This window comes from Hyaena hyaena, unplaced genomic scaffold, assembly GCF_003009895.1.
Source record: "Hyaena hyaena isolate Hyena2069 unplaced genomic scaffold, ASM300989v1 scaffold_65, whole genome shotgun sequence".
Taxonomy (NCBI): Eukaryota; Metazoa; Chordata; class Mammalia; order Carnivora; family Hyaenidae; genus Hyaena; species Hyaena hyaena.
The window spans coordinates 3,831,620-3,858,394 of NW_024080697.1; the positions used below are offsets into that span (position 1 = coordinate 3,831,620).

Genomic DNA, 26,775 nt, shown 5'->3' on the forward strand with positions numbered 1-26,775 from the left:
CTTCCGGGGTCGTGACCACTGGTCACAGAGGTCTTTAATTTAAAGATGGCGGCCTCGGCAGTGAGGGCCGCTATGGCGCTGCGTGCGAGCGCTAACCGGCCGGTAGCTTTCGTCAGAAAAATTCCCTGGACCGCAGCCTCGAGTGAGTGATGGAGACGTATTAGGGGAAGAAGTTTTAGGCTCAAGCGATCCTCAAAAGCACTGCTCTTGGCGGAACGCTTAAATCAGCGTGGTGGCTGGATTAAGAGCTGTTGCTCCTGAGCAGGCCAGTGAGCAGATTTTTTTTTTTTCCAATTAATTGTTTAGGGATGTCCCTTGAGCTTTTGCGGCATGTATCCAGGGTCTCCTGCCTGTCGGAGTGATTTGGTAGAACGGTTCCTTACTTGAAAAGGTTAAGATGTACGATTTAGAAGGGATTGTTTTGATTGCGGTGTGGAGGATGGAGTCACAAGGAGACGAACTAAAAGGCAAATACAGTAATTTAGTTCAAAGATGAGGACCTGAAATAGGGTAGTGGTAGTAAGACGGGTCAGATCCACTTATGTTAAAACAAAATCAACGGCTCTTCGCGATGGTTTGAATGTGGGAAGAGTACGCAATGAAGGAAACGGAAGAAAAACTTGCAGGTTTTCAGCGTTGGTGAATATCCTGGTTATAGTGTAGGAGAAGCAGGTTTAAAGAAGATGAGGAAAGTTTAAATGGGTTGAGTTTAAGAAAAACCTGTGAAGTCTGCGTCAGCAATTGGATAGAGGAGATTGTGTATCAATTGAGAAGTGCCCTCTTAAACCATACTGCTTAGGTTAAAATTCCACCTCGGTCATTTAGTAGTGCAACACAAAGGGAGGTAATTTGGGAAAAGGACTCACTTCTGTAATTCAGTTTCATCTGTTAATTGGAGTCGCTGTTACCTTCCTCATAGGATTTTTGATTGGGTTAAAATGAGTATATGTAAATCGCTTAGGCCTGTGCTAGATACATAGTAAGTGCTCAATAAATGACAGTTATTTTCATGATTACTGTAATTGAAGCTCGGGGGAGAGACCTAGGCTGGAGATAGAGGGTTGGGAGTAATCAGTATTGAAATCTCTCAACCAACATTGATTTTTGTTAAGTTGCAGTTTTGAGAAAAGGTTTTTATATTTTACTTACCAAAAATTAAAAACCCACGGTCAGTTTTCTCTGTTTTCATGTGTCAGGTCATCTCTCTTAAACAAAAGAATGGAACTGGGATTACTCACCTTTTAGTTTTTGTGGCCCATGTGTGGGTAGTGGAATGGAAAATAGATCGGTTTGTGCCTTAACCTTTCAATGTGTGGCAGGTGAAGACCAAGCTAGTACAATGTCTTGCTTAGGCCCTGTGAAACAGTGTAAAGGCTCAGAGGCAGGTTTACAGACCATAATGGGTTGGTTAAAAACTTTTACAAAGAGTCTATGTCACATACAACTTTGAAACATTCTCTCTTAGTTCAGCCATTCATTCAGCAAATATTTAAGGAGTGTTTGTGGTGGGCGTTGTTCTTGGTGCTTGTAGCTGTTTTCCCTTAACAGTTATAGGTAATTTGGGAAGAGGGTCACCTTGCGGAATTAATTTGTTTTGGAAGTCAATGTTTTCTAGAGCTTTTAATACCTGGTTTAGAACATGTATATTTAACACTATTTTGTTTATTCTCTAGTAACATGGTCTCTGAGGTCCTGATCCTGCCAACTGATTTGACCAACAGAGCTCTTAAGAAATTTAGTTCCTGTGGGTTGTTGAAGGATTACTAGACATTTATTCATTCATCAAATATTGCTCTACTGTGTATGAAGTACTGTTGACATAGTGGACTCAACACTCAGGGAAGTTGTGGTGATGCGGTGTGGTGTGGAGACTTCCAACAGATACAGGCAGTTGTTGAACCAGTGAGGTTTAGATGTACTAGGGGAAGTAACCAGGTAATATGAAATATAAATCAGTGAAAGTACAGACACTGTTGTTCAGAAGAGACCGTGTAGTTTTTGATCTTTAAGATTACTGTGCATCTTCGAGGACTCACAGGAGTAAAGATAAAACATTGTTTTGTATTGCAGTACATACCCAATAAAATAATATTCAGTGGATATATTTGGTTTGAGTCTTGAAGGATAATTACAATTTAGGCAGGAAGAGATAGGATTACTGACATAACAAGGGGGAAAGAACGATTAACAAAGATGGAAATCCACAGGACACACAGAACTTCATTTGCTATACTGGAGAGTATCTGTGGGCCAGCAATGGGAAGTAAGACAGGAAGGGTAAACAGGGTCATCTCAACAAATTTTAAAGTATCAGCTATTTAACTGAATATAAACTTTATGGAAGGCAAGTAAATTGAGCTTTTATTTGAAAATCTCTAATATGGCTAAACAACATACTGTAGTTTGTCTTCTTTGTGAATTTCTCACAAGGATTGTTATCCATGCACCTAGCACTGTAACTGATGAAGATAGTCCTCTGCTGGGGATGAAGACTACAGTCCATGCAGCAGTTTATCTGTGCGTGTCCCTACACACACTCTCCCCAAATCTGGTACATTGCAGCTGTATAGAGATGGTTCTCTTTTTATTTTTTAATTTTTTAGTTTTTTTGTTTATTTTTGAGAGAAAGAGTGCAAGTGGGGGAGGGGCAGAGAGAGGAAGACACAGAATCCCAAGAAGGCTCCAGGCTCTGAGCTGTCAGCACAGAGCCGGATGTGGGGCTTGAACTCACGAACAGTGAGACCATGACCTGAGCCAAAGTTGGATGCTTAACCAACTGAGCTACCCAGGCGCCCCTGTAGAGGTGGTTCTTGACTTACAGTGGTTTCATTTACAATTTTTTGACTTTACAGTGGTGTGATAGTGATACACATTCTGAAGAAACTCTACTTTGAATTTTTATTTTTTTTTTCCTGCTAGTGAAATGCAGTATGATACTCTTGTGATACTAGGCGGCAACAGCAGCAAAATGCAGTCCCAAGTCAGCCATGTGATGACGAGGGTAAATAACTGATAGACTTAATAGCTGTTCTGTGCCCATACGACCGTTCTGGTTTTCATTTTCAGTAGTCAGTAAATTACGTAAGAAATTCAACACTTTATTATAAAAAAGGCTTTGTGTTAGATGATTTTGCCCGACGGTAGGCTAATGTAAGTATTCTAAGCATGTTTAAGGTAGGCTGGTCTAAGCTATGCTGTTCAGTAGGTTAGGTGGATTAAATGCATTTTCAACTTATGATAGGTTTATCAGCTGTAACCCCATCATAACTTGAGGAAGTTATGTAGTTAATACCATAGCTGCTTTCTAAATCTTAAGGCTTCAAGGAAATGCAAAGTAGCTCCTGTTACAAAATGTTTGGGAACTCTGGGTCCTCTTTTGCTTTCTACCTACAATCTAGGATGGAAGATACAAAATATATTAATTCCTTTTTTTTTTTTTTTTTTTTAAGTAATCTCTGTGCCCATCATGGGACTTGAATTCACAACTTCGATTTCAAGAGTCACATGCTTTACTGACTGAACCAGCCAGGTACCCGAAAATACATGAACTACTTTTAACATGTTTTCTCCTCCTATACAGGTGAGCTGAGAGAACACTTTGCACAGTTTGGCCATATACGAAAGTGCGTTTTACCTTTTGTGAGTATTCTCTTTAAAAAAAAAATTATCCTTTCATCCTTGATCCTCAGATTTTATCCTTGAATTCTTGACTTTTTGTCAAAACATATCTAGTTGTATGACTTTCTAATGAAGTAAAGCTGTTCTGAATCTTTATTGATAAAATTATGGGTGATACTGATTAAGAAGTAAAAAAAAAACTTATACTGCGCATAACATATTACCACAGGGACTCAAAACAACGTGCATATAAGTTACCTCACAGTTTCTGCAGATCAGGGATCTGGGCACAGCCTTGCTGGGTCCTCTGTTCAGGGTCTCACATAGCTGCAGGCCAGGTGTCATCTGGGGCTTTGGTCTCATCAGAGCCTCAACTGGGAAAGACTGATGTCCAAGATCCCTCAGGTTGTTGGCAGAATTCATCTTTGAACTGTTGGACTGAGGTATCTACTGTTTTGCTGGCTTTCAGCTTGTAGGGACTACCTGAAGTTCCTTGTTACCTGGGAGGTCTGTAGGCTCTCCCAGCATGACAGCTTATTTCTTCAAAGTCAGCAGAGGAGTTTATCTCTCTAGTCTGTTAAGTCTGTCTTAGAACATAGTCATGGGAGTGGCATCCCATCACCCTTGTTAAGTAACCTGATCAGGGAAGCAAGATACCATCATTTTTGCTATATTCTTTGGTTAAAAGCATGTCACGGGTCCCACACACCCTCAAGGGGAAAGGGTTATACGAGGGTAAGTTGGTGGGACATGTATAGATCACGGGGCCATCTTAGAATTCTGCCCATTGCAGTATTGTAATACGGACTTGATACTTACTAGAGGATGATTTTATCTTAAAATTAATTGGTGGAGGGGCTCCTGGGTGGCACAGTTGGTTAAGGCATCCAACTTTGGCCCAGGTTGTGATCTCACAGTCTCCGAGTTAGAGCCCTGCGTTGGACACTGTGCTGACAGCTCAGAGCCTAGAGCCTGCTTCGGATTCTGTCTCCCTCTCTATCTCTGTCCCTCCCCATCTCATGCTCTGTCTCTCTTGTCTCTTAAAAATGAATAAACGTTAAAAAAAAATTAAATAAATTTTTAAAAACTAACTGGGAGAATATCTGTTTCAATCTTTATCCTTATTAAGTTGAATGCCTTTTTTTCTTTTAGTGTTTTTATATTTGTTATATTTCCTTTTTTAAAACTTTTTTTAATGTTTATTTTTGAGAGAAAGGGAGAGAGAGACACAGTGTGAGCGGAGGAGGGGCAGAGAGGGAGATGCAGAATCCAAAGCAGACTCCAGGCTGTGAGCTGTCAGCACAGAGCCTGATGTGGGGCTTGAACTCATGAACTGTGAGATCATGACCTGAGCAGAAGTCAGATGCTCACTCGACTGAGCCACCCAGGTTCCCCTCCTTTGCTTTCTAAGGAATGTTTAGGAATCAGTTTATAAATTTGTTTTGCTTTATTCTGGGCTGTTTAAATTCTTAACCCTTGGTTTAATGTTAGTTGTTCTTTTTTTTTTTTTTTTTTCTTTTTTTTTTTTAATGTTTTATTTATTTCTAGGAGAGAGAGAGACAGTGTGAACAGGGGAGGGTCAGTGAGAGAGAGAGAGTCACACACTGAAACAGGCTCCAGGCTCTGAGCTGGCAGTCAGCACAGAGCCCGACGCGGGGCTCGAACCCATGAACCGCGAGATCATGACCTAAGTGAAAGTCGGACGCTTAACCGACTAAGCCACCCAGGCGCCCCTAATGTTAGTTGCTTTTCAATGATCTCATGGGTTACTCCTATCTGTTGCTAGTGAGGGTATAGGGAAGCTGGCACTAAAATTGCTCATAAGTTTACTTCATTTCTGAAGGGTAGTTTGGCAAAATAAAAACTCAGAATTTGTATTTGCTTTTATCTAGCAATTCCATTTTTAGGCATTTATTCTGCGGAAATGGTGTGCGGAAATCGGTCACTAATAACTGGAAAGGGATGCCTCTGTGGCTCAGTTGGTTGAGCATCTGACTCTTGATTTCGGCTCATGTCATTATCCCAGAGTTGTGAGATCGGGCTATGCACTGAGCATGGAGGCTGGTTAAGATTCTCTGTCTCTCCCTCTACCCCTCTCCCCTGCTCACACACTGTCTCTCTCAACTAAAGTAAATTAAAAAAAATAGTAATACTACTGGAAAGAACCTAAATGTTTATCAGTGGGATTAAATAGATATTTATTGATACAATGGAGTTTTATGTAGTTGATTAAAAGAATGAGGCACATGTATTACTGATATGTTTCTATAAGCTTAAAAAGTACAATTTTACAAAGAGTATGAAATTTGTGTTTTTTTGAAGAGCATTAAAAAAATTTTATCCAAAAATTTTATCCACATTTTTTTTTTGGTGGCCATTTCCCTCTTAGAAGTATAAATAAAATAATTAGGACTTGGTGTTACCAGATCTTAGATTTAAACAAAAGAAGGTTTTGATTCTTGGTAAAACTAAAATATAACAGGAAAACAGTTAGTTTCTGGTAAACAAATTCATGTAATCAAGTTAGAAATCCAGGTTCCTGTTTTAGCTACGCCTTACCTGAGTTTTATACAAAATATTTTTTCAAATGTTTATTTTGAGAGAGAGAGAGTGCAAGGAGGGGAAGGGCAGAGAGAGAGGATGAGAGAGAATCCCAAGCAGGCTCCACGCTCAGTCGTGCAGCTTGATGTGGAGCTTGATCTCATGACCTGGAGAGCATGACCTGAGCCCAGATTAAGAGTTGGACACTTAACTGACTGAACCACGCAGGCGCCCCCAAACACAAATTTTTTAAGGTGTTTATAGAAATTATCATAAGGGGTAGAGGAGAAAGTGTATTTTTCTGAGGTAAGGAGTGAATCACTGGGATATTACCTGAAACTTCATGCAGTTTAGGTTTATACTTAAAAAGTAACCTTTTAGGAGTGCCTGGGTGGCTTCGTCAGTTGAGCCTTGGACTCTAGATTTCAGCTCAGGTCACCATCCCAGGGTCCTGGGACCAAGCCCTATGTTGGCCTCTACTAACCCTAACTGAGCATGAAACCTGCTTAAGATTCTCTCTCTGGGGCGCCTGGGTGGCTCAGTCGGTTGAGTGTCCGATTTCAGCTCTGGTCATGATCTCATGGTTCGTGGTTCGGGCCCTGTGCTGACAGCTCAGAGCTTGGAGCCTGATTTGGATTGTGTCTCCATCTCTCTCTCTCAAAAATAGATAAACATTAAAAAGAAAAAAAAAAAAAAGATTCTCTCCCTCCCTCCTGTACCTTACTCTCCCACTATTTCTCTCTTTAAAAAGTCACTTTTTAAATATAGGGGCAGTTTTTTAGAATTTGGTTTGAGTTTTTTAGAATTAGAATGTGGTCTGGAACACAACATAACTTTGTAACAAGATTGATGATGATGTACACTGAGTGAATAGACATCTCTGTATCTGTTCTTATTTGGGTGGGGAGGGACAGGAAGAGAGAGAATCTTAAGTCGTCTCAATGACCAGCACAGAGCCCAATGGCAGGCTTGACCTCACAACCTTGAGATCATAACAGGAGCCAAAATCAAGAGTTGGATGCTTAACGGACTGAGCCACCCCAGGGACCTCTGTTCTTTAAATAGTAGTGCTGGTGGGGTGGGGGCAGGGTGCTCCCAAGCATACTAGAATCTTTTCCACATAAATTCCACTAGAAAGATTCCACTAGAATCTTTACCTATACACGTGCTGATGTATAGGTTGGATGATAAGCACTCTTGTCTTTTGCACAAGGGGAAGTAGCATTACCTCGGAATCCGGAGCTAGGTAAATAAGGGTAATACTGTATATATATATTTTTTTTCCTATTTTTCATTAGGAGTATTGAGTATGTGATTGTAATGGTAGTGGTGGTAATGAGAGTAATTGGTCTCCAAAATTACCAGAAATGCACCTAGATTTTGAGGCTTAATTTTTTAGTTTCTAAAAGTGAGGAAGTTAGAAATAGAGTACTGTATTTCTTTATGTGATTAAAATTTCCCTATTACTGTTAGTGTGGTTTGTATCTTGAATGATAAAGAAACTTTACTACCCATATTTTACTTCTCCAGTGGCAGCAGAAAAGCAGAATGTTAAGACTAACACAGGGGTAAGCCTTTTGTAACTAGGAGGCATTAAAGGAAGGTTTTTTTTTTTTTTTTTTTTTTACATCTATTAATGTTAGTTATCCCATTTTGGCAGATGAAAAGTTGGTAGTTTGTTTTGGAGCTCATGTTAACTTTCCCAAATTCATGATTAATCTCTTCCTACATTTTGAGTTTTTAGGACAAAGAAACTGGATTTCACAGAGGTATGGCCTGGATTCAGTTTTCTTCAGAAGAAGAACTTCAGAATGCATTACAGCAAGAAAACCATATTGTTGATGGAGTAAAGGTAAATATTTTTCTGTATAACGTCATGAGCATTCTATGGATCAGTCAGTAGGTCAGAAGTATGGAATCTCCCAAGGTCTTTGGAAGATTTAGAACTAAGGTTCCCTTAGTATTGGTTAAAGAGTGGTGGGGGTGGGAGAGTGCCAGTTCTAAGGTAGTAGAGGAAGACCCTGTAATGGTTAGCAAGGGGCCTCTAATGTAGAGCAGTGGGAACAGGAGTCTACTGACAAGATAGTGAAGGGGTTGCAATTCTGCCCTTTCCACTTACCATGCAACCTTGGGTCAAAGCAGTTGATTTTAAGAATAGGGGCGCCTGGGTGGCTCAGTTGGTTAAGCGTCCGGCTTCGGCTTAGGTCATGATCTCATGGTTCGTGGATTTGAGCCCTGCATCGGGCTCTGTGCTGACAGCTCAGAGCTGGAGCCTGTTTCAGATTCTGTATCTCCCTCTCTCTTTGACCCTCCCCTGCTCATGCTGTCTCTCTCTCAGAAATAAATAAAACAAAAAAAATTAAAAAAAAAGAACAGGGAACAACTAACATCCTCTTGACTTATTGCTGACTCCATAATAAACAGGCAGTCTTAGGGGGCAGTTTTTAGTTGTGATGTTTTGCAGATAGTGTCTTACAATGCTTATTTGATTTTTTTCAGCTCTCCATTCAAGCTCAAAGACCAAAAATTTTGCAAGGGGATCAAACATCTGATGAAGAAAAAGATTTTTGAGACTATTGCTAGCTATCAAATAAAGGAAACAAAATTGAAAATTTTGTCTAAATGTTTTTATTTGAAACAAGTAGTTGCACCAAGCAAGAGCCTGCTTTCCCCATTCCAAATGAAAACTGAGCTCAGTAGGGGCAGGGGTCATTTGGCAGGACAGTTGTAGTATGTGAACATCTTTCTACTCGCTGTGGTTGGGGCAACTATTCATCAGCAGTCATTTTTACACAAAATATTATCCCCAAAGTACTAATGTCACACAAAAGGAAGTGGTCTCATTTCATGTGTGGGGCAGTGTGTTCTATAAATGCCAAAAGGTAGGAGAAGCACAAACACAACCCACTGTTTAAAAAAAACTAAATAGTTCAAAGAATTTTCCACCCCACCCCCCCCTTACTCCCATAATAAAAAGTAGTGCTGGGATCTGACACCCAGATTTGGTTTTTCTCCTGGCCATTTACAGTGTTTCCCCATCTGACTTGCATCATTAGGGTTACAGATAAAAGTTCATTGACTTTCAAGAGCAGTGTATCTACTCCTTCCTCCTCTTCTTGCCTTCATGCTCATGTTCCTTGGGGCGGCTGCTGTCTGAGGGTCTTTTAGAGCCACCGTGCTGTTTGGCTTCTTCCAAAAACTTGTCCAAACCAAAAGGATCTTCCTCAAACTGAACTGGTCCTTCTCGGCCTCTTTGCCTACGGTCTGAACCAGAAAACTCCTTATCGGGAACAAATCTAGGGAAAAAGAAAAAGGAGTATGAACCACTCTGTTTTTACTAGTGCAAACACTGAAACTGAGCTGTCTGCATTGGTACCTGTTGGTCTTTATTCTGGCTTCTAGGTCATCTCCATACATGTCTTTGTCCAGATTTTTACTGGGCCTGTAAATATTCTGGGCCATATCTTTGCCACCTCTCCAGGCTTGATCATAAACGTTATAAATTTCATCTTCTCCACCTGCGAAACCACTGTCCATACCCTGTGGAAAAAGTACATTAAAAGTTAACATTTTCAGCAATCTGAAGTGTGAATTAAAATCTTCATTAAAAAAACAAAGTCCATAAACTTTTATTCTTATCACCTTTGGTCCTCAGATTAAATAAAGTGCTAATTAACAATTCAGGACTACTTTAGTGAAGTAGTCCTTAAACTTGGGGGATAGTAGTATAAGCAGGTACTTGACAATTTGAATTTGTACAGACAGTGGCAAGAAGAGGAAAGAATTGTAAAGCAGCATCTACCTAACGTCACTCATTTAATTAACAAGTTCTGTGTCCAATGTGGGGCTTGAACTCACAACCTGACATCAAGAGTTGGATGTTGTAGGGGGGAGGGGGGGATGGGCATGGAGGAGGACACTTGTGGGGATGAGCACTGAGTGTTATGTGGAAACTAATTTGACAATAAACTATTTGTTAAAAAAAAAAAAAAAAAGAGTTGGATGTTGTATAGACAGACGTCCCTATATGATTTCATTTAGTATAATAAATGTTACACCCCTTAACTCCCTGAGAACATAACTGTTTCAACAATAAGGCTCTTAATGAAAATCCCAAGACAACAAGGAACTTGTTTCATATATTTGAATGGTTCCTTAATATGGGGTTGTGCTTTTTTAGAAAAAAATTTATTACAACTTTGAAATAATTTAAGCTTAAGCTTGTAAGAGGTGATGGTCATAAATATTTACTTATGTGGAACTTTCATGCCTAACCCCTTTCCTCATCAGGGTGGTAAATTACTACTGCAGAGTGTTTAAGAACACAAACTTTGCAATCAACACAGCCCATGTTTGAATCTTCTATTAGTTTCTAGCTAAACCTCTACGTGTCTCAATTTCCTCATCTATAGAGGTTATAATAAATAGTATGAAGTCATAGGGTTTTTGTAAGGATTACATGAGATAATACAAATAAAAGAACAATGCCAGGAATGTAAAATGCCTAAGTTATTATTAAACTAAAAGAGCTTACTCAAATGCTACCTTCAAATCTCCCTGAAGCCTCCAAGTCATAACAAACTTCCCTTCTATATCCCAGTAGAACTTCATTTATATGTTTATGTTTTTATTAAAGCCTGCCTTGTCTTTACACACATCTGTCTTTTCCAGTAGACTTGAAGGTTCCTTGAGGGCACAGCACATCTATCTCTGATCTCACGGTCTTATGCACAATAAATAATGTTGGGTGGATTAAAACATTAAGATACTTCTTCACTCCTAATGTGTCCTAGCTAGTTAATAACAGTAGGTTATTAGAAATCAGATTTCCTGACAGCTAGTCTAGCACTTAAATTTAGTTTTTCAGCTTCATCTTTTAAAGGTCTCAAGTTTATGTGATTCTATAGCATTAAAAAAAATTCTTTCTTCAAAGATCAAAAATCCCAAGAGATAATTTTGTAGAACACTGGCTCTAGTTTAGAAATAAAAGACTGATATATTAATTTTTTTAAAAATCAACTAATTTCTTTCATTTTCTACTAGTGTCTTAAATCTTAGCCAACTGTCAGAGGGCAAAATCAGAGTTGTTTCATCCTACTACATCAAATAAGATGAAATAAGATATAGCAGCTCTCTAGTTTATAGCACACAACTTGTAAGATTTTTCTCTCATTATGCCAGCATACCTTACTCAGGTCGATCCAAATCTATGATATGTTAATTTTGTTTTCCCTGAGGACTGTATTCTTATCAACACTTAAGACATCTGATATATTTCTAAATTCCTTGTACCTTGGACTGGTTGAAGAGCCTTTGGTCATACTGAACTTCGTTGGATGTCCGAGGATTGGGTACACCAAGAGCAATGACTTCACTGATATCTCGATTTTCATTTCTCTGCAGTTTTGACCTGTTTCAAAATACAATGTCATTGACTGAAAATTCTTCACAGATAAGCTGAATTTCAATTTCAACATAACCAATCTCAGAAGCAAAGTTAATGAGCATATCTCGTTTGTATCTTGTGAACATGTATTCCCTGATAATGCATAATTGGGCTGGCAGTCTTTACAGCACTTCAGAGGTGTGATTATTAGAAGAGGTGGGGTTTTACAATCAGGCCTTCCTGTTACATGAAAAGAACTGTCAAGAGACTCACTCTTGACACGAGTGTTTAATACAAGAAATCACCTTATGAAAAGAAAAAAAAAAAAATTACCCCATAGAGCATGCTGAGATAGGAAATTGCTACAGTCTATATTTGCTATTATGGGGGGGGAGGGCTGGATGCAAATTAGATGTATCATATGAATCACTGTCAATAAGCCAGAATCAGTTCTTTACCTGAACCACATTTAGTAATTCATCCTATTAGAATTTTGAGGAAAACATGTCAATGACTGGATTACTCAGTATGATTTTCAATATTCAGATTATTCTAATTTCCCTGCTGTTTCAGTATGTATGCAATCTACATCATAATGAAACCATGGTAACTGTCATCACTTATTTTACCAGAAGCTCTCAGGTCTATTTTTTTTGATAGAGAGACAGAGCGCAAGCCGGGAGGGGCAGGGAGAGAGGGAGACACAGAATGTGAAGCAGGCTCCAGGCTCTGAGCTGTCAGCACAGAGTCCAACACTGGGCTTGAACTCATGAACCATGAGGTCATGGCCTGAGCCAAAGTCAGACGCTTAACCAACTAAGCCACCCAGGTGCCCCGAAACTCAAGTCTTAACATGATTTCTATAGACAACCCAATTTTCACCCAATTCTAAGTTTACAGCCTTTCTACATTATCAATTCTCATAGCCACTTTACTGGTTTTAAGGGCTCAATTTATCTACAGAGCCACTTTGACTTTTTACAGCTTAAGAATTTCAGGGGCGCCTGGGTGGCTTAGTCGGTTAAGCGTCCGACTTTCGCTTGGGTCATGATCTCGCCGTTCGTGGGTTCGAGCCCCGCGTCGGGCTCTGTGCTGACTGCCAGCTCAGAGCCTGGAGCCTGTTTCAGTCTGTGACTCCCTCTCTCTCTGACCCTCCCCTGCTCACGCTGTCTCTCTCTCCTAGAAATAAATAAAAACATTAAAAAAAAAAAGTTTAAAAAAAAAAAAAAAAAGAATTTCAAAGCAAGAGTATCCTTAATTGTGCACTTTCACATTTCATTCCAATCTCTTCTATATCGCATATTTACGCACAATTTGAAATTCAGATTTTCTGCTTCTCCAGGGCTTCACTTACCCAGGGAGATGAGCTATAGCATTAAATAACAAAGACTACCACCTGTAGGAATCTTTTTCATGTTTAAGACATGACTTGAGAACAAAATGGATTTTATCGATAGCTCACAAAATTATGAGAGTGTAGAAAACTGCTCATATGGAAAGGCAGTGTTTCACATAGGGTTAAATGAGGGTTGCATTTAACCCTCAACCAAAATTCAGGTCTTAGCCTTTGGTGAACCATAAACTTTATCAATCCCTCTTTAGCCCAATTCCCCTTACATGTATTTCATTTGTTTCATGCAAACTGTTATTAACAGTGCTCCGTCCATTTTCCCAAGTAATTTTATATGGGAGCTCTGTCTTTAAATTTTAAGTGAACTGCCCATGAGAAGAAGCTTTCACTTCTCACAAAACCAGCTATTATCCCCCACTATATTCAGAACAGTCCGCTGCCTATAGGTGGATCTCAATGAAACTACAGACGCTTCGGGGCACCTGGGTGGCTCAATTCATTAAGCGCCTGACTCTTGATTTTGGCCCCAGTCATGATCTCAGTTAATGAGACAGAGCCCCATGTCAGGCTCTGTGCTGACAGCAGAAGCCTGGTTGGGATTCTCTCTCTCTGCCCCTTCCCCAACTCGCACACGTATGTGCTCTCTCTCAAAATAAACATTAAAATAATAATAATAATTTTTAAAAACGTACAGAAGCTTCTTCCCTGCCTGGAGGAATAGGCACATGGTAAGTTTGCCACATCATTTGAAATAGGAAAAGAACAGACTAGAACAATTCTATCAGCTACCTTCACAAACATGATCTAAACTCCCTTTTCTATATCCCCCATCATTTGCAATTCTAGCTGACTCTACACATCTACAGGGTGATGAGAAAAGATTACTTCCAGGGACAGTCAACTCTTCTGCTAAGAAAAAGTAAATGGTTTAGTGTGAGAAAATAAGTGGTGATTTAGTAAGTTATCAAACTAAAAACGAAAGGAAGAGAAGCAAAACTGGGCCCAGGGGACTAAATCTTCTCTCTAAAAGGTTCAGAAAAGCCACTCCTCATAATTCGTATTTATCTCAAATAGCACCTACCTCTTATCAGGAGCTGCCCTGGAAAGATTCCGGTCGTGCTGTCTCTCTTTTCGTCTATCATGCCGGATTTCATCCCTCTCACGTGCCTCTCCATCCTCTGTGTGAACAAAGTCAAAAATTATTTCATCACTATATTACTGATTAATATCTACAACCAGAGAATATTCATTAACCTACAACCGAAAATTCCACGAATTTCTTTATAGTCACATTCAGCCCTTTTAACTTACCTGCAATTAATTTAAATCCAACAGTATTGATCTAATTTTTAAAGTTTCTTTATTTTGGGGAGGAGGGCAGAGAGAGAGGGAGAGAGAGAATCTCAAGCAGGCTCCATGCTCAGTGCAGAGCTTGACTCAAGGCTCGATTTCATGAACTGTGAGATCATGACCGGAGCCGAAATCAAAAGTCAACTGCCTAACTGAATGAGCCACCCAGGCGCCCCAGTTTAATTTTTGAATGTGAAATCCATAATCATGCATGCAGCTGAAGTGTTTAGAGGTAATGTACACTGATGTCTTTCACTTGAAATGCGTCAAAGTTGTGAGGTGAACTGACAGATGAATAGAGATAGGTAGATAGGTGGTAAAGCAAATTTAGTAATGTTAATTGTTAAAAAAAAGTTAACTGTAGAATCTAGGTGGTAGATATATGCCTGTTCATTGTATAATTCTTTCAACTTTTGTGTGTGTCTGTGTGTTTTTAACCTTATTTATTTATTTTGAGAGAGAGAGAGAGAAAGAGAGCACGTGAGCGCAAGCAGGGAAAGGACAGAGACAGAATCCCAGTCAGGCTCCATGCTGCCAGCACACCGCCTGATGTGGGGCTTGAACCCACAAATTTGAGATCATGACCCGAGCCAAAATCAAGAGCTGGATGCTTCACTGACTGACCCTTAATTTCAGCTCAGGTCATGATCCTAGGGTCATGGGTTTGAGCCTCACGTTGGGCTCCCCTGAGGATGGAGCCTGCTTAAGATCTCTCTCCTCATGCCCCACCCCTCTCCCCTGCTCTCTCTCTCTAAAAAATTAAAAATTAAAAAAAATTAAAATTGTCATATTGAAATTTCAGGAAAAAAATTATGTGTAAATGTACTCTTGTATTTTCAAAGACTGGCTGAATGAAGAAATTTTTGCTTTTGGTGCACAGGAGCTGGCTGTGTCTTGATCTCTATCTATGGTGTTTATGTGTATCTTCACTTTCCCTTCTCTCTCCAGTCTGAAAGGACACTGTTTAAGAACATGAGCTTTGGTGGAGCCAGCCTGTCTGGATTCAAGTCCTTGTCCTATGACAGGGTGGCAACATGACCTTGTGCAGGTTATTCAATCACTCTGAGCCTTGGTCTCCTCTGTAAAATGGTGATAATCCTAGAACCGCTGCATGGGGTTGCTAGAGGGAGTATACAAGGCAGTACATGTAAAGTGCTCAGAGCAGCGTCTGCCATAATAAGCACTCAATAAATGTTAGTTCTTATTAATATCTGGCAACACATTTTTCAAAATTTTAACTAATTCTTCAAGAATCATTCTGTGCTTTTTTCTCCTCACCAATGCAGAGAACACAGATACAGGGAAATCTGATTACCTTTAGTGGCTAAGTCTAAGTACAATAAGCAGGTTTTTATAACTTGCCTTATTAAGTCATTCATATATGATTCAAGGGCATGGATCACTACTTACAATGCTGGGTCTTTCTCTACAGCTGAACTCTGGACTCCTATATCCAACTGCCTGCCTGACACCTCCATCTTAAACTTGACATGTCTACAACTAAGCTCCCAATCCTTCCCTCCCAAACCTCTTTCCCTGCAGTCTTCCCAATATTAGTAAATGGAAATGCAATCCCTCCCAACTGCCCATGTCAAAAGTTCTGGAAATAATCTGACTCTTCTCTCACACTTCTACCTAACGCATAAGCAAATTTTGACAGCTCTCCCTTCAAAACACATGTGTATCCAACCATGTTTCCCTACTGCTCATGATCTCTCATCTGGATTATTCCAACAGTCCTCCAGGTGGTTTCACTGTTCCTCCACACACCGTTCCACAGTCTGCTCATATGCGGCGTATGGTGCTGCTGTGCTCAAACCCTTCAACTGCTTCCCTGTTATCTGAAGGAAAACCACGTCCTTAAAGTGGATAAAAGGCCACACATGACCTGGCCATTAATCTTCCTATGTACCCTAACAACTCTCACACCTCTACTACTCAGCTTCCTCTAATTCAGCTACCTTGGCCTCCCTGCCTTTTCTTTAACACACCACGTATACTCCCAAATCAGGAGTGCCAAATCAGGCCTTGGCACCTGCTGTTCCTTCTGTCCGGGATGCTCTTCTGCAGACAACTATAAGGCTCCCTTCCTTACTTCCTTCAGGTTTTTGTGCTAATGTTACCATCTCAGAAGTGAGGTCCATTCTGACTATCCTTTCCTTCTGGTACTTTTATCCCCCTTCTCTGTTTAAATTTTCTCCATAGCAATTATTATTTTGCTATTATTACTAATCATCTAGTAATGATAATTAACTTTTTTGGTCTGTTTACACTCACTGCTATGTCTCCAACTTAACAGAAGACCTTGTGTCTAGAAGACCACCCTGCATACAGTGGATGCTCACTATGAATCGAAGGAATGAATAATTGTACTAGTCTGGGATTGTTATTTTAAAAAATTTTTTTTTAACACTTATTCACCCTTGAGAGACAGAGCGTGGAAGGGGCAGAAAGAGAGGGAGACACAGAATCCAAAGCAGACTCCAGGCTCTGAGTTGTCAGTGCAGAGACTGATGGGAGGCTCGAACTCATGAACTGCGAGATCATGACCTGAGCTGAAGTTGGACACTTAACTGACTGAGCTACCCTGATTATTTCATTTAAAAAAATTTTTAATGTTTGTTTATGAGAGAGAGAGAGAGAGAGAGAAAGAGAATATGAGTGGGGGAGGGTGAGAGAGAGGGAGACACAGAATCTGAAGCAGGCTCCAGGCTCTGACCCATCAGCAGAGCCAGACGCGGGGCTTGAACGCACAAAAACTATGAGATCATGACCTGAACTGACGTCAGACACCTAACTGAACATCCTAGGTGCCCCGTGATTAATTATTTGAGAGAGAATGAGCAGGGGGACAGAGAGGGAGAATTTTTTTACGTTTATTTATTTTGGAGAGACAGAGAGAGACAAAGCGCAGCAGGTGAGAGGCAGAGAGAGAGGGAGACACAGAATCTGAGGCAGGCTCCAGGCTCTGAGCTGTCATCACAGAGCCCAATGCGGGGCCTGAACTTATGAACTGTGAGATCGTGACCTGAGCTGAAGTCGGACGCTAACCGACTGAGCCACCCAGGTGCCCCGAGAATTTTTTTTTAAAGAATATTTTTAAGTTTACTTATTTTAGGGGGGAAGGGTGCACAAGTGCACGTGCACAAGCATGAGCAGGAGACAGCAGAGAAAGGAGACAGAATATCCCAAGCAGCTTCCATGATATCAGCACAGAGCCCAACGTGGGGCTCAAACTCATGAACCATGAAATCATGACCTAAGCTGCAGAGCTGAAGTCAGACATTTAACTGACTGAGCCACCCAGGTGCTCCTAGAAACTTTTTCTTTCTTTCTTTCTTTTTTAATGTTTATTTACTTATTTTGAAAGCAAAAAAGATAGAGAGAGAGAGAAAGCATGCATGTGTGAACTGGGGGAGAAGCAGAGAGGAAAGAGAGAATCCCAAGCAGGTTCCACGCTGTCATTGTGGGGTTTGATCTCATGAACCATGAAATCATGACCTGATCAGAAATTAAGAGTCAAATGCTCAACCAACCGAGCCACCCAGGCGCCCTGAAAGAGGGAATCTTAAGTAGGCTCCACACTCAGCAGAGAACCTGAAGTGGTGCTCAGTCCCATGACCCTGGGATCATGACCTGAGCTGTAATCAAGAATTGGACTTTCAATCAATTGAGCCACCCAGCAATCCCATAATATGCAATTTTTAGAAGTATATTACTCTGGGGGCACCTGGGTGGCTCAGTAGGTTGTGTCTGACTTCAGCTTAGGTCATGATCTCACAGTTGGTGAGTTCAAGCCCCACATCGGGCTCTGTGCTGACAGCTGAGAGCCTAGAGTTTGCTTCAGATTCTGTGTCTCCCTCTCTCTGCCCTCCCTTGCTTGTGCTCTCTCTCAAAAATAAACATTAAAAAAAATAATAAAAAATAAAATGTCCAATGCAGTCTCCGACTGAAGGCTCATCTTTAAATATATATTCTTTATTTTCTACTGCTACAGCTCAGTAAAGCAGAAGTTACTCTTTCATTTCTATATTATTTCTGAAATATTTACGTTTTTATAGGTGTGTACTAGTTTTCTATGCAGTGAAAACAATGATGAGTCTCTAAATGTTCACCAAGTAAATTCAACTCAGTAAAGAGAATGTCATACCTTTTTCCACATGGGTTTTGATCCCGGCTCTTCTCTCCCTGGCTTTCTGGGCCATTTCTCTAAGTTTCTCTTCATGTTTCTCCTTTTCTTTCTGAGCCATCTTTCTCTCTACTTGAGCACGCATTTCTACAGCTTCACGAGCCTGTTAGTAAAGTCAGATGTTAAATAATACACGATTGGAGGGTAAGTCATAGCTATCATCCAAAACGCTGACTGAAGTCTGGCTTAAAAGAGCAGTTATAAAAAATTCAGATTTGTTATTACCGATTAAAACAAAGATTCTTGTCCACTATAAGAAAGCTTGCCTAGAAGACACTGCAAACTTAGGGATTTTTCACTCTGGAAAATGTTTTAGTGGTTCAAACTATAATGACCCCAATAAATCTTCTAAGTCACTGCTTCACTAATGCTTTCTCAGAAACAGCCCAAAACTACATTAAACAAGATTCCAATAATGCAATTTTCAATATTAATAACATAGCAGGAAGTGGTAATGTGTTCAAAATCAATCAAGACAATTCAAGATAAAGCCTTAGCAGAAGATGATTTTTAGAAAGGTGCTTGCTGTGATGTAGGACATATACTTATCTATGGTTTTTTTTTTTTTTTTTAAATGTTTTATTTATTTCTAGGAGAGAGAGAGAGCCAGCATGAGCAGGGGGAGGGTCAGAGAGAGAGGGAGTCACAGACTCTGAAACAGGCTCCAGGCTCTGAGCTGGCAGTCAGCACAGAGCCCGAGGCGGGGCTCGAACCCACGAACCGCGAGATCATGACCCAGGCGAAAGTCGGACGCTTAACCGACTAAGCCACCCAGGCGCCCCTATACTTATCTATGTTTTAAACACGTGCCATGATGTATGTGAACTTCCAGGTCACATATTAGTAACATTAACGTCATAATATTACCGGGCAATCGCTATTATGACTACCATTTTCAGCATTCAATTCATCAGGATGTTTATTTGCCCTTCCTTGCTGACTTTTTGAGAGACATCTATATTTAAAATAGAAAAAAAATTCTAAAAGAAAGAAAGAAAGAAAGAAAAAGAAACCATTATAAAACCTAAAAATAGCAGTCAGCAATCTCTTTAAAAATGAGATCAGCTTAGTGAACCATTGCTCTGGAGTGTTGTGAGTAGGCTGGGTGGCCAGCGATGGAGTCTACATACAAGTCTACAAAGGCTGAGACCAGGCACAGAGCTGCAAATAGCACCTGCCATGTCTGGCGTCCATGCTACAGGCGGCCGTCTCTCTAGGTACCCAGTACTATAGCTAAAACAGCAGTATCTTGCATTAATCAAACCATCATGCTATAGGACTTAAGATTCACAGTGATGGGTCAGTTATTTCTCAATAAAACTAGAATGAACAAACAGTATCTTATGTAACCAAAGATGGATTTGCAAATTATCAAGATCGTTACACCATTAATTATGACAGACCAACCTTCCGATCAGCAATATAGAGGGCTTCAGCCAGCTTGGCAAAGTTCTCATTGATGTGAACTGTTTGCAGGCCTCTTCCATCAGCAGCCAGACGCTTGTCTAATGGAATTGTATAACCCTGTGTGAAAGCAGGCAGAAAACACTAGTCATAAAAAAGCAGCAACAGATTCTTTAAAATCAGATTTAAATATGTCCATTTTGACAACCACTGAGCTGAAGTTCTTGTTCTTACATCTTTCTTCACAACTGTGAAACAGCAGCAGAGGCTCACACCGAGAGCTTCATGTGAGGTCTTATGTGAAAGCACTTCATGTCTGCGGTCTCATTTAACCTTCACAGTGACTATGTAAGGCTGGTAACACTGCTGTTTCCATTTAACAGCTGATGATGCTGAGGTAGGGAGCTTAGGTAATGGCCCCAGGGTCACACAGTTAATAAAACAGATGAACTAAAATTTAAACTTGGACAGTAGGACATCAGAGCCCAAGCTCTGGGCAAAAAGATTCTCATGTTAATAATTGTAAGTTATAATAAAAGGAAATAGCTAAATAGTTGTTCCCCAAGTAATAGAACAACCATACAAAAGTGGAACAAATCACTAAGATCAGAGTACATAGGTGGATCAATGGGTTGTACTGTTTTAATGACTTGTCAGATTCTTGGAATACTGTTGAGTTTTAGTAAATGGAAAAAAGATAGACAAATTAAGATTCTGTGTTTTGAAATTTTGCATCCTATTTTCAATAACTCAAGGCGTATACTTAATATCCATGGACATTTCAGGCTTAGCTTTATTTTTCCAGATTTATGACTAGATTCCTAAATGTTAACCTCTTGTCCATGGTCTTTACTCCTAATACATGAAGTGTTACAGAATCAGCTCAAGATACCACATAGTTAGGTATATGTTAATCAACTCAAATTGGACCACCCAATAACCCTTTTGTTTTAGGATGAGCACATAACTTCCTTTAAGAAATAATTTAGGAGCACTGGGTGGCTCAGTTGGTTAAGCATCCAACCCTTTATTTTAGCTCAGGTCATGATCTCACAGTTTGTGGGTTCAAGCCTCGCATCAGGCTGTGCACAGAGCCTCCTTGGGAGTCTCTCCCTCTCTCTCCCTCTCTGCTGCTTGTGCTCTCTTTCTCTCTCAAAATAAATAAACTTAAAGTAGCTATGGGGTGCCTCAGTGACTTAGTCATTAAGCATCCGACTTCAGCTCAGGTCACGATCTCATAGTCTGTGAGTTTAACCCCCACATCAGGTTCTGTGCTGACAGCTCAGAGCCTGGAGCCTGCTTTAGATTCTGTGTCTCCCTCTCTCTGCCCCTCCCCTGCTCACACCCTGTGTCTCTCTCTCTCAAAATAAAATAAAGACATAAAAAATTTTTTAAATAAAAAAATAAAAAATAATGAATAAAAGGAGTTATATTTTATCTACAAATCAAAGTGGCCTTCATCACCTATCAAAAATAAAATTATGAAGCATGATTTGGGGGAAAAGGGGAAATAGTGTTCAGAGAATTTATTTTGCATTATTATAGATTCTTCAGGACTCCTGCAAGCTTTGATGCTTACAGGTATATAGGATTTAAATAGCTTATGCATACATTCTTTTTTTTTTAATGTTTTTATTTATTTCTGAGAGAGAGAGAGACAGAGACAGAGACAGAGTGAGCAGGGGAGGGTTAGAGAGAGAGGGAGACACAGAATATTAAACAGGCTTCAGGCTCTGAGCTGGCTGTCAGCACAGAGCCCGATGCAGGGCTCAAATCCATAAACCGTGAGATCAAGACCTGATCCGAAGTCGGATGCTTAACTGACTGAGCCACCCAGGCACCCCGCATACATTCTTATAAACAGAAAAAAAAAGCTTGAAATTTAAAGCACTGAATATATCCAATTACTCTTTTTTGTCATATTATCATTTAAACTGATTTCTTTCAGAAGTAATTTTAGAACATTAATTCCAGTTTTCTAGAGAAGACTAATCATTCACTGATAAGTTACTTTATTTTACCTATTCCTTCTCTATACGCTTCTGATACCTACAATTCACTAAAAGAATCTACATAGTATTCATGTGACTGGCTTACTACATTTCTATTACATTACAAAAAAAAAAAAGTCACATTAAGTTGGGTGTTCCTTTTTGAAAATATTCAACTAAGTGAGATGCTGAGGATTTAATGAAACTTTCTCAGTCTGAAGATTCTTCCTGAGTGTTTTCCAATAAGTTCTAACAGTAGGAGACTGATTTTATGACAACTTCATTACCTTTGCATTTTTCCAGTTTGAAATACAAGGAGGAATCTTCCACTCTTGTTGTTCCTTCACAGTCATCTGAGTTGACGAAAGAAAGAGACATTTTTAGATTTATAGTCTAGGTAAAAACCCAAGTGCAATTTTTCTCTTCAAAGATAGTTCAATATACACTGACATATGAATGGATTTAGTCAAAGGCCAAAGTTCCATTTGTTTGGTAGCACTATATAGTATGTTCCTTCATCATGGATTCTAGTAGTAACTTTAATATAAAAAAAGGAAAATAATCTATACGTTATTTTTGACAATGACTAATGCTGGTTAGTATTTTTCCATATTTAAAGTGAAATGACTTCTTTGAGATAAAAACTTGTTTTTTTAGTTGGATAATAAGTCATATCTAAAAAAATGCCACTCAGATGATCAGAGGCCTATTAATCCCAGGTACTCACTTCCTGTAACTATGATAATATCCTGCGTGTCAAATAGCAGACCCTGTTCATTCCAAGCAGGGGTTAGGCTAACAACAAGAAAACTAATAGCTAACATTTGACATACATTCTCTTATGTCCTCTGGAATTACACATAATAGCCCTGAGTGGCTCCCCATTTGACTTGAAAAACAACTTAAAAAAAACAGTAAGTGTGGCAATATGTACCCATATAGGCATCTAGACTTTGTTCTATGGAAGGTAATTTATAAAAGCAATAATCATGAACACAAGAAAAGATGTTGGACTATAGCAAAGACTACCTTTCGGCTAGGAGAATGCATGACAGGTGCAGGAGGAGAAGGGGGTCCTCGGGGAATCTTCTTATTAATCCTGAAGAATAAAATCAAAACACAACCAAAGAGTGTTACACATTTTTCCATTTTAGCTAATATGTCTCAAGTCTCCCCTCCACATTTTTATAAAGCTTCAAATACATAAAAAAAAAGAGTGCATAATGAATGCCTATCTATTATATATCAATCACTGAGCTTCAATAACTGTTAAAACACAGCCAACTTTGTCATCGTCATTACCCACCTTCTCCTCCACATTATCATTATCATTTCATAAAGTAATATACTTTTAAGTAGGCTCCAAATCCAATAGGGGGCTCAAACTCACAACACCAAGATCAAGTCACGTGTTCTACCAACTGAGCCCTCCAGGAACCCTCACATTTTTCTTCTTTTTAAAAAACCGCTTTACTGAGGTACTGCTGACATGCAATTAACTATAAACGTTTAAGTGAACAGTTTAAGCTTGACCCAAATACACCTATGGAACCATCATCACAATCAAGAGAGTGAACACACTCATCGCCTTCAAGTTTCTGCATGCTCCTCAGTATCCCTCTTCTTCCTCCCCTCCTTCGCCAGACCCTGATCTACCTCCTGTTACTACAGATTAATTTGCATTTTCTAGAATTTTACAAAAATGGAATCATATAGAATGTATTTGTTTTTACCTGGCTTCTATCACTCAGCATATTTTGAGATTCATTCATGTTATTTCATGTATTGTAAGTTTATTCTTTTTTATTTATTTTAATATTAATAGTATTCCATGTATAGATGTCCCACAATTTATTTACCCACTTACTTAATAATGGACATTTGGGACATTGTTCTCCTGTGATACCTTTTTTAAGAATAGAGTTTATTCTTATGAGGCCACCTACTTACTTGAACCGTGGAGGCTCCATTGGATCTTTCTGCATTTCCACCATCCGAATAACTCTCTGTTTAGCTCCAGAGTTGAAAGCCACTCCTTGTTGAGATGGTGTGTACCTGAAGAATGCAGGTGAAACTAAAGGTGTAACTAACGAATTTTAGCTCAGTGGGTATTTTTCTTCTGTTATAATCCTAAGTTAGACTATACTGCCAATTCTTTTCACAAAGTATTAATAGAAAATTAAAAAACATTCAGGTAGAGCAGATAGCAACGGAGATAACAGAACTAATAGCAATTATGAGTTAAAAGCAAAATATGAACTAGAGTCACATTGGTTTGCAAATAATCAATCCTTGTCCATTTTCCACCATGGAAGGCATGGTGTTCAAGTTCACAGATAAGAGGTCTAGAAAATAGTACCTATTTTGTAAGTTTGCATTTCAGGAAGAAACACCTCATAATATTTCAGCAGGCAAGTTAGAATTAGTAGTTCCTGACTAATCATGGGTTGTAAAATAGAGAAAGAATAATAGTAGCATTCCCCATAAACTCTTAATTTTCCTATACATGTGAATCATCTCTTTACACAAAGATTTAGTTGAATGAAATTCCTCAAAATTTAGAAGTAATATAAAGATGTCTATTATTACATAAATGATATTAGTACATTACTGTTATTCTATTACACTATTACTACATGTTCTATAACTACAATTATGTAATGAATTATGACATTACCAATATATTAATATTATATCATTATGCAAATATTAGATAAATATATAATGCCTATTATATATAAATGGCAAACTAAAATATTTGTGGTCTGGGTCACATGTAAGTAACTGTTAGTTTCTAAATACAAAAAATGTATTTTGAAAACAGCATAAGTTAATATTTTCAAAAATTTCTTCAAAAATTCTGCTTTCAATAGTCTGCACAGAGTCAAGAGACTTCAAGTCATGATTCAAAAAACTGCATTTCTAATTGTGACTAAGCAGGATAGCAAAAGAATGCCAGGACCTCCAACCCCAGTCTAGTCCGACAGGAGAGTAAGACTTCTAGGCAAGATCATACCGAATGTACTGAGCAGGAGCCAGTTTATCAGCGGCTCGAACTGGCATGGCTGCAGCAACCTTCTGTGATACAGATTTTTCCAAGGCTACCCTTGTCTTTTCTGTTATCTGAAATAAGAAACACCACAATGAGTGGTCTGGAAGTTAATAATGACGTCAAAAGCCATCTAAAATAATTATATATATCAATGCCCAGTTACCTCTTTAATGGCTTCTTCATCAGGTCTTTGCAGGTCTGGGTCATCTGCATTCATGACTTCCTTGGGAACCAGGTCAGTGTACTTGCTATAAATGACCTAAAATGTTCAAACACAAGCAGGATCAAGAAAAGCAGAGAATGAGAAGAAGCAACCTCATTAAGTCATTTCAGAAGTCAGCACACTTATAAATTTAGGACACAAATTTTGTCTTTTAGATTTTAAAACCAAGGAAGCTTAAAATATATACACAAATTATTGCCCCAGCTATATAAGTTAATAATTTTCCTTTGACCTCATGCATTTAAATTATCTGAGATCTTCTAATCAAGTCACTATCCAAATAATTTGTGCCAACAAAATCGTATGCATCAGTGATCCCTATTTTTGAGGCTCACTAAGACTTGAAATTAATGATGATATAAATTGCCTATTGTACCATTATCTTGCATTACAAACTCATCAGAATTTAAGTCAGGTTACCAAATAATTTCCAAATTCACTGGGCCTGGAAAATTTCACTGACCTCACTCTACTTATGTTTGTCTTTTCTGGCAGCAACTCTATTCACAGACTAAGGAAATGAACACGTGTTATGGTCAAAAAACCTAGAACACTTTCTTCTGTGGGGAAAGGGGGTGGAAGAAAGAAGAAAAAAATTTATTTTACATACAACACTTATCTTATACTCATTATCCAAATTTACAAAGGCTAGAATTTTTACTGGGCTCCCATGTCTCTTTGAGGCTGGCACTGATGTGGGAGGCCCCTTACAAATATCACTTATTTTTGTGTCCATCTATACTTTTCTTTCTTTCTTTTTTTTTCTTTTTATTTCTAGGAGAGAGAGACAGCGTGAGCAGGGGAGGGTCAGAGACAGAGGGAGTCACAGACTGAAACAGGCTCCAGGCTCTGAGCTGGCAGTCAGCACAGAGCCCGATGTGGGGCCCGAACCCATGAACCGTGAGATCATGACCTAAGTGAAAGTCGGACGCTTAACCGACTGAGCCACCCAGGCGCCCCCATCTATACTTTTCAAATATTTTCATAAAAACTTACATGGCAGACTTTATAGAAAAAAAGAGGTACTGGGGGCGCCTGGGTGGCTCAGTCGGTTAAGTGTCCAACTTGGGCTCAGGTCATGATCTCACAGTTCGTGGGTTCGAGCCCACGTTAGGCTCTGTGCTGACAGCTGGCTCAGAGCCTGGAGACTGTTTCAGATTCTGTATCTCCCTCTCTCTCTCTGACCCTCCCCTGCTCACGCTGTCTCTCTCTCTCTCTCTCTCTCTCTCAGAAATAAACATTTAAAAAATTTACCAAAAAAAGGTATTGGTAATTTAGCAAATAAACAGCATTCTAGATTTTGCTGCTTTAGTCAGGAATTTTTGATACACATATAAAGAACAACTAACCATTATAAAAGAAAACCCAATTATCAGGTATTTGAGACCTTCAAAAATTACTACTATAAGCCAAAGTCTTCTATTAAAAACTGAATTCTACCAAGACATTCACTAAAAATAGCTTAGAGGAAATGCTGGCTATTCTTAATTTCTTATTCTAAACAGCAAAGCAAAAAACACTTCATGGCCTGGAAGACCTGACCTGGCTTTGTCTATAGCTTTGCCTACAGCTTCCTCATTTATTATTCTTCAACCACATTAGCACTTCCTGTTTCTCTGTTTTGTTTTGTTTTTAACACAACATGCCCTTCCCGAATCCTGGACCTTAAA

At 39.2% G+C, this 26,775-nt stretch overlaps 2 protein-coding genes across 3 annotated transcripts in view; one reads left to right on the forward strand and one right to left on the reverse strand.

Moving 5' to 3' along the window:
* Window positions 1-21: 21 nt before the first annotated feature.
* Window positions 22-8,771, forward strand: LOC120231948 (SRA stem-loop interacting RNA binding protein). The gene is made up of 4 exons (XM_039232279.1): window positions 22-142; window positions 3,581-3,639; window positions 7,904-8,011; window positions 8,659-8,771. The coding sequence occupies exons 1-4, from the start codon at window positions 46-48 to the stop codon at window positions 8,728-8,730; spliced, it is 336 nt and encodes a 111-aa protein (XP_039088210.1). The 5' UTR covers window positions 22-45; the 3' UTR covers window positions 8,731-8,771.
* The window catches only part of SNW1 (SNW domain containing 1), a 34,627-nt gene continuing 16,616 nt past the window's right edge, over window positions 8,765-26,775 (reverse strand). Inside the window, exons 4-14 of one of the 2 annotated variants that reach the window (XM_039232278.1) lie at window positions 25,046-25,141; window positions 24,847-24,953; window positions 23,781-23,885; window positions 22,860-22,929; window positions 22,118-22,183; window positions 19,843-19,959; window positions 18,397-18,538; window positions 13,978-14,074; window positions 11,452-11,569; window positions 9,536-9,699; window positions 8,765-9,455 (exon numbers count right to left, since the gene is read on the reverse strand). In XM_039232278.1, coding sequence (XP_039088209.1) covers window positions 9,257-9,455; window positions 9,536-9,699; window positions 11,452-11,569; window positions 13,978-14,074; window positions 18,397-18,538; window positions 19,843-19,959; window positions 22,118-22,183; window positions 22,860-22,929; window positions 23,781-23,885; window positions 24,847-24,953; window positions 25,046-25,141 — 1,281 coding nt within the window. In that variant the 3' untranslated portion in view covers window positions 8,765-9,256. Of the gene's footprint in view, window positions 9,700-11,451; window positions 11,570-13,977; window positions 14,075-18,396; window positions 18,539-19,842; window positions 19,960-22,117; window positions 22,184-22,859; window positions 22,930-23,780; window positions 23,886-24,846; window positions 24,954-25,045; window positions 25,142-26,775 lie in introns of both variants that reach the window. The other variant, XM_039232277.1, reaches the window with a different exon arrangement.